The sequence below is a fragment of the Rhipicephalus sanguineus genome, chromosome 2 (genome assembly GCF_013339695.2).
Source record: "Rhipicephalus sanguineus isolate Rsan-2018 chromosome 2, BIME_Rsan_1.4, whole genome shotgun sequence".
Lineage (NCBI taxonomy): Eukaryota > Metazoa > Arthropoda > Arachnida > Ixodida > Ixodidae > Rhipicephalus > Rhipicephalus sanguineus.
Window position 1 is genome coordinate 31,200,481 of NC_051177.1, and position 7,166 is coordinate 31,207,646.

The 7,166-nt window shown below is 44.5% G+C and overlaps 1 protein-coding gene across 2 annotated transcripts in view; it reads left to right on the plus strand.

Annotated features, from left to right (window-relative positions):
• Positions 1–1,064: 1,064 nt before the first annotated feature.
• LOC119382659 (uncharacterized) overlaps positions 1,065–7,166 on the plus strand; it is a 111,621-nt gene continuing 105,519 nt past the window's right edge. Inside the window, exon 1 of one of the 2 annotated variants that reach the window (XM_049412286.1) lies at positions 1,065–1,084. Coding sequence is in view for 1 of the 2 variants with exons in the window: in XM_049412287.1 (XP_049268244.1) it covers positions 2,334–2,365 (32 nt within the window). In the remaining variant the exon portion in view is untranslated. Of the gene's footprint in view, positions 1,085–2,247; positions 2,366–7,166 lie in introns of those variants that run through there. The other variant, XM_049412287.1, reaches the window with a different exon arrangement.

A 7,166-nucleotide genomic window follows, 5' to 3' on the forward strand; every position in this document is an offset into this window, starting at 1 on the left:
GGGCTTCAGGTCAGCAGTGCGAATCGAAAACGGCACCAACCGCATTGGAATGTGGCGTTCAACCGCTTCGCCAACGCCTTTGTCGACTGTCAAGAGAAGTTCACTGTCACAAACTGCAAAATTTATTTCCAGGGAAATGAGTTTTTCAAATTACACATTTTACTGCAGTTGCATTGCATTACATACAGCACCTACAGCCAAGCACTCTCGAAGCACGGTGTTACAGTTTCGCTTGCGGCACCATCTGCGCATTTTATTTACAGCGTTTTCAGGGCTTATTAGAATGCTTTAGCTGGGCCGGTTTACGGAAATACCGTACCGTCATGGTCGGCACGTAGATTTTTAAAAACTTTGTAGCCGCGCGAGTTCCTTATGAGTGCGGTAACGCGATGAGATTATCAAAGTGGTTAACGGAGGTCTTGCAGGTTAAAATAGTGAGGTGCCGACCGCGAAGGTACGGTATTCCGTACTTACCGCACGGTAAGTACGGAATCTGTTGTCGAGATACAAGACCAAATTTTTGCCTCTCCCTCCCTTCGCCGCACCGACCCATAGTGAGGGTGGGAGGGTGCCATGCCTCCCTTCCTACCCCACTACGCCCGCCTTGCTGCTGTCCCGCCAGTCACACTTTGACACATTTGAATATTCGCGCAACGTCCGAGTTCCCGGCATGCATTGCTGCTTATTTAACGCTAGCGACTCGCATAATGCAACATTTCGTGCACTAGTAAAACCGATATGCCTCTCAACGTTATTATAATTGAACGCAACGGCGTTACCTCTTAGCAGATCATTATGCGCCCTCTTTTTCTTGTTTATGACGTTGACGGCACGTGAAAAACCCGTTTAGATTTTACGTGTTCGCGGAACACGGAAACGCACCCCGGGGAAACCACCACTGGCGGCATCTGGCGAGCAGCGGCGGCCGTCCAAGCGCGGTTGAACGTCTAAATTCCTGTTGTGTTTCTATCACTCTGGACGATGATAAGTGCGTGTACCACTTAATTAGGGCCCGTACACTGGACACGCTCATCGTCGGTGACACCGGGAAAGCCGAAACAGCTGCCCGCTTCGCTAAACACAGGTTCTTGCTTTCGGTCTTGCCTCGCTTCACCGTACCCACGCCTTTCTGGTCAAGCCATACGTTTGATCTTTTCATTGATAAGTCTTCGATGTGGTCAATTTCCTGGCCTCGATTTGGGTTTTGGGGGGTTGAATGTTGCGGAAAAAAATAACTATTTGTTCGTGGGCAGTCAAACGTCGATAGAGCGTTCCGTCGGACAGCCCGCTGCTTCAGCGTAATAACTTGTGCTTTCAGCCTCATATTGAGCTGTCCGCGACGTTACTGCCGCTGTAATTTGCTCTCGAGCTGCTGATACAGTGAGCGACAATACACCTGTTCTCGTATAATATCTTATCTGCGGCGAGCCGCGTTATTAAGCGCGGAAATTAGTAGATTAAGCTTGTGTGTCCTTGCTTTCGGTCTGGCGTTGCAGCATTTGACATTTGATATCGTTCTGTTCAACAGCAATGGCAGACTACGATTCAACGCCGTCGCCTGTGTCGGGGAAGATTTCGAAGAGCTCAAGAAACGCTACAAGTGAGTTTGACACTTTCTAACATCGGCTTTCACTTACGAGCCGTCAGGCGCCGATTAATATGCTTATACCGGCGCTTTGCTTGCGGTGTCATTCCCAAAATACGGTTTGAATGGTATATCGTATATCGCGCTTAATTAGTAGCGATCGGCGACTCAAGACCATCTTTTTTGTGTCGTTTCAGATGATATTTGATGCAGACCCGGAGCAGGTGAGCTCGATCACGATGGTTTCGTTTTTGCGGTGATGCACGCAATCTTTTACGTTATTCATTGACGCGAGATGTTTGTTGCAAAGGCGTACTCACACAGTCGATTTTACAAGTAAACTGGTATGCGAAAAAAGAAAAAAAAAGCAATGATCAAGAGCTCGTTACAGTCTGGGCACCAGAGGACCAATTGCAGGACACTTCGTACTTAGTTGTGATCGACATACCTTAGTTTCAGTACCGTGTATTTTGCTGCTTCACCGCGAGCGCGGCTTCACTGTAAGACCTTCACCGTAATTCCCATAGATTGTATGGAGCTGTACTTGAGATCCCTACAATTGATATTGTCTGCATTGTTACGCAGTTTCACAACGACTACTCCATCAAAAGGTTCCTGAGAGCCTTCCGAACCGTCGACGCTGCATCCAGGCAATTCTCAAGTGTAACAAGTGGCGTACGAATATGGCGTCAAGTCGATCAGTGCCAATGATCCGGATATCAAAAGGAACATCGAGGCAAAGAAGGCCATGGTTCTGCCCAATCGGGACTTCTATGGCAGGTGTGCAACCATGCCGACCTACTTGCAAGCGTATCTTGGTGGGAGAAGTAAATCTGCTCTCTTTCTTGAATATTGTGCATCTAGATTGAATGATCAAGGGTTGCACAAAAGCACAATTCATATTAATGTTTTCTCCAAAGTGCTGTGGGATACTTAAGACAAAATACAGAAGGTTAATTATATGTGCCATATTAATGCAGATGTACCAAGAAGCTCTGAAACAACAGACTTTCCCATCTTTGTATGTTTGAACATTAGAAGTTACGAAAGACAAACCAATGTACACCGATGTAATAATACCCTGTCGATGCACTGTTGAATTCCACATGCTAGCGTACATACATGGTGTGAGACATTTTAAACAAACCAATAGTGATTGTTACTTGCAGCTGGTTAGAAATTTGAAGTTTACAATTACAGCAATCTGTAGGGTGCCTTTCTTGGCATGTTATGAAAATCCGTGACACATTGTCTGTGTTTGCTTGTGTATTAATGTATCAGAGGAGTTTGGTTGTAGCATATCTTCATGATATGGGCCTCAAAATCTAGTGATGTGTGCGTTGCGAAAACTGCTGCGAGCCAAAAAAAGTTTAATTACCGTTAATGTTTTCTCTTTTTGCTCGCAGGCCCGTCATCTACATCCCTGCCTGCAAGCAATAACGTTCAGGAGCGGGAGATCGACGAGCTGACTCGATTCATCGTGTACATCTTGGTAAGGATACATTGTTTCCAAAGTGGGACATGGTCTCTAATTTACTGTTGCTTGTTGCAATGGCACTTGTGAAGACTTGTGTTGGTGTCAATGTACAGTAGGAAGGTAATCTGGCATTGTACAGCAGCGAACACAAAAAGATGACATCACATTGCAGAAGTTGAACTAGGCAGTGAACAAAGCAGAATCTTAAGGTGAGGTTAAAAAAAATGCATGCCCACTGTACAGCCGAGACAAAATTCAATTGAAACAAAATTTGCAACCCCATAAAAAGGCTAGTAGATAGATTAGATATTACGGAGTTTCTATGTGCAAAATGTTTAAGCTCGGAATGCTAGCATCAGCATCATGGAAGGCTGACATAAAGTAGCCATTCTGGACCGAAACTGAGCAGAAAAAAAAAATGACACCATTACCACTACTCACCAGAATGCGATTCATTACAAAGACATGACCTAGAACACTCAGGTTGTCAGCATGAGTGCTGAGATAAGGGGGGCGTGAAACATCTGGGATGTGGCATGCCTCGACCATATCACAGTGACAACCGTCAGGTGCAAAAATCATCTCATTAGGTGCTGTCTGAAGACTGCCAACAAGAACGCTATATCATTACCAGCCCTGTGGCTTTGCCAAGATTGTTTCAGTGCTCTATACTACTCACTCTAATGACTTGATGTTTGCAATTTTTATGCGTGCAGGAGGAGGCATGCAAGAAAGTGCTTCGAGGAAAGTGGTAGACAACTTGTGCATCATCTTTGACCTTAAGGATTTCGGCCTTAACAGCATGGACTATCCCCTTATCAAAAACCTCATCTGGCTGCTCAGCAAGCATTACCCCGAGCGGCTGGGCATCTGTCTCATTCTCAACTCGCCTACAATTTTCTCAGGGTGCTGGTCTGTCATCGCGGCTGGTAAGGATGCTGTTGACTGTGTAGCTAGATGCCCAACATTTACTGCTCGGGCACATGCCAGACACTGCAAGATATCATACTTGAACTGGTATAGCGCATTACGGAAAGAAGCAACGGCTGAGCAGACTGACACAAGAGGACAGAGCGCTATACCAAAATAAGCGCTACACCAGTTCAAGTACGACGAAACAACTCACCCAATCTTCACACTTGTGGCAAGATATCAATGTTAAGGCACGGGCATTGCATCAACAAATTCTGTCAAGAGTGCTTCCAGACAATATCCATTATGTTGGCCGCAGATAGATCGATCATGGTATTATCTAGTAAAAAAAAATTACGCAGGCAGTTTTTCTTGCATTTTTAAAATCTACCAGAGGTGCAAGTGGGCAGTAGCAATGCTGAGTTAGCTTGGCTGCAAAATGATTGTGAAGCCAAGTGGGACACCTTGTCACACTTTGCTCAGGTGGCTCTGCAGTGGAGTGAGGGCTGCATTTTGTCTGCCCATGTGCACCAACATTACCAGTAAGCAGGTGTGCTTAATTTCTTTTGAAGACAATACCAGAACAGTGCATGCTTCCTATAGGAAAATGTTGCCCCCTTTCGCTTTACATTACGGCTGAAATGAACCTGAGAGGCAGCGAATCGAGAGGTCCCATTTTGGTTAGCCACTGCCATAAAGTCATTTCATTGCTTCCCTTCAAACCAGATGACATAATAAGCTTTTCCTGCGAGACGTGTTGTCTGTGCCTAAAGAGTATGACTGTAGTGCCGAAAGTCAAACTGCTTTGGTGTAGTAGTGCAAACATTACTACGGTAATATGGCATATATTCGTTTTCTAGAAAGTGTTTGAAGGTTAAGAGTTCGGGATATTTTAAACCAGCTAGCGCATTTTACATTAGACCTTGATAACCTACCCCAGGTAGTGTTTCTTGCTTGATGTTCATAATCAAATTGTGGTTTTGGGACGTTAAACCCTAACAATTATTAATTGATGTTGTGTTGAAGGACCAAAAAGCAAAAAAAAAAAAGTGAATATGCTCTTATTCTGCATAATCTTCTGCCTAAATGCCATGCTATCTCGCATGTAATCATCGAATGGCTGGCAGTTTCAGTAGAGACGGTCTTGCATCCAACATTATTGCTTGTTCACAGAAGCTAAGCGTATGCCAGGATATGATTCAGGAAAGAGAGGAAGGGATTGCAGAGAGGAAGAGGCACCTTTTTTTTTGAACAATCGCTGTTCTCTATAAGAAGGGTAGGGAAGGTTGGGTCCATCATCCTGGTTGCAAGTAAAAAAAAAAAAACCATATCTTTTTCGGTCCCACAAGCGTGAAGTCACATCTTTTGATGCTCAAATGGAAAGCGTTGTCAAAATTCTCCTTCACGCTTTCCGTTTCCAGGCTCAATGAGGTCACAGCAAAAAAGGTGGTGTTCATAGGCAGCCAAGACGACTTGGTGAAGTACGTCCACCCAGACATACTGCCAAACCTCTAACGGAGGATCACTTCTCTAGAGAGAAGAACCATTGGGGGATCACAACACAGCCGTCAGCCACATCATCCACAACCCAGTCTCCCTTCACAAACACCTGTGCTCACGGGCCAGAGGACGGCAGCAGCAAGACAATGTGCGGAGCCCACGTGGATTCCAGTTGTTAGTTTTTCGGTCACCTGAACTTAGCTATCGAGCCACATCGAGTTAACCGCGTGACACGTCGTTGGCAGCTTCATAGAATGAGTCGCTTACAATGAACTGGCTTTTATTTGCACGTCCATACTTATTTACTTGTTGGCAACTGCTGTACAATTATTGTTATCATGTGAGAGAGGATATAGTATATGATTTTATTGTGAAACGAGCTGTCGTGAGGAGTTTGTGAATGAGGATGCATTTGCACCATGTTCAAGGGCTTGGGCTTGTTGTGGCTGTTTTTTGCAAGCTATTTAACATTGCAAACGTCCACATGCCGACAAAGGTGTCTTTACTTCACAGTTGTTTTAAGTTATATGTGCATTTATGATTTGCAGGTGTTTTTCAACTGAGGTATGTTATGCTTGCTTCACTGTGCATTTAGTGGGCCCCTCCCAACACGTGGACGCAAAAGGTTATGGCATCCCCACTGAACAGTGGTCGACAATAGAAACCAACTATCATGCCTATTATACACAATAGTACATTTAAAAATGTAACAGTTCCAAGTACTGACTATGGTACTCTTAAGTATCAAAACTCGTGCATACAATTTGAGAGCTGCATTAAAGCTACTCCACAGGTGTTGCATGCTTCCAACATATTTTCATACAAAGCCTCTAAATGTCAACAGAGCTTAACAATTAATGCCTGCGCGGATATTGGAAGAGAAAGAAGGCATGCCATAGTCAGGGGCGTAGCCAGAAATGTTTTTTTTTCTTTGGTGTGGGGGGGGTTCAACCATACTTTATGTATGTTCGTGCGTGTGTTTGTATGTTTGTATTCATATATACACAAGCAAAACTGAAAAAATTTGGGGGGGGGGGGGGGGGGGGTGTAGCCTCCATCCCCTACTTGGTAAAGCCCCTGACCATAGCACATGAGCACAGTGAAACAGAAATATTGGCATTAGGGAGCAATGGCAAAGTGTGGGCTGCTTCTTGGTATTGTTCTTATTGTTTGTGAACATCCTGGTGTTTATTTTGGCATCTGTTCAAACTTTCAGAAGCACCCTGTGCGGCTCACAGTAATAAACCTGTGTGCACGCTACATGCTGAATTTGGAAGTATGGCAGCAGCCCGATCGATACTTTTAACACACGGGCAAACATGAGAGGCAGGTTACTTCTGTATGCACACACACATGCACACATGGAGCTTCATCTGCACAAGTCTGTCTAAAGCGACTGAAATGTATAATGGAATTAAGTGTGGAAGGCACTGTTCTACTTGGATCATTTGGTTAAGTGCTTTGATTGCATTATGAACATGCCTACAACATATAAAAGCAATTACAAGCGTACTCTAGTAGGGCACTTCCCCTTCTCATTTGTTTGCTTGCAAATTGTGCATGGCAATAGAGCAACATGGCTCTGTGGGTGTGGTGTTTTAGGAAAGCAGCTTTCCTTGCATCTAATGTCAAAAAAAAAAAAACCTCTTCTGCACACTCCCATGAAAGAAGTTTCCAGTCACAGCCCACTTG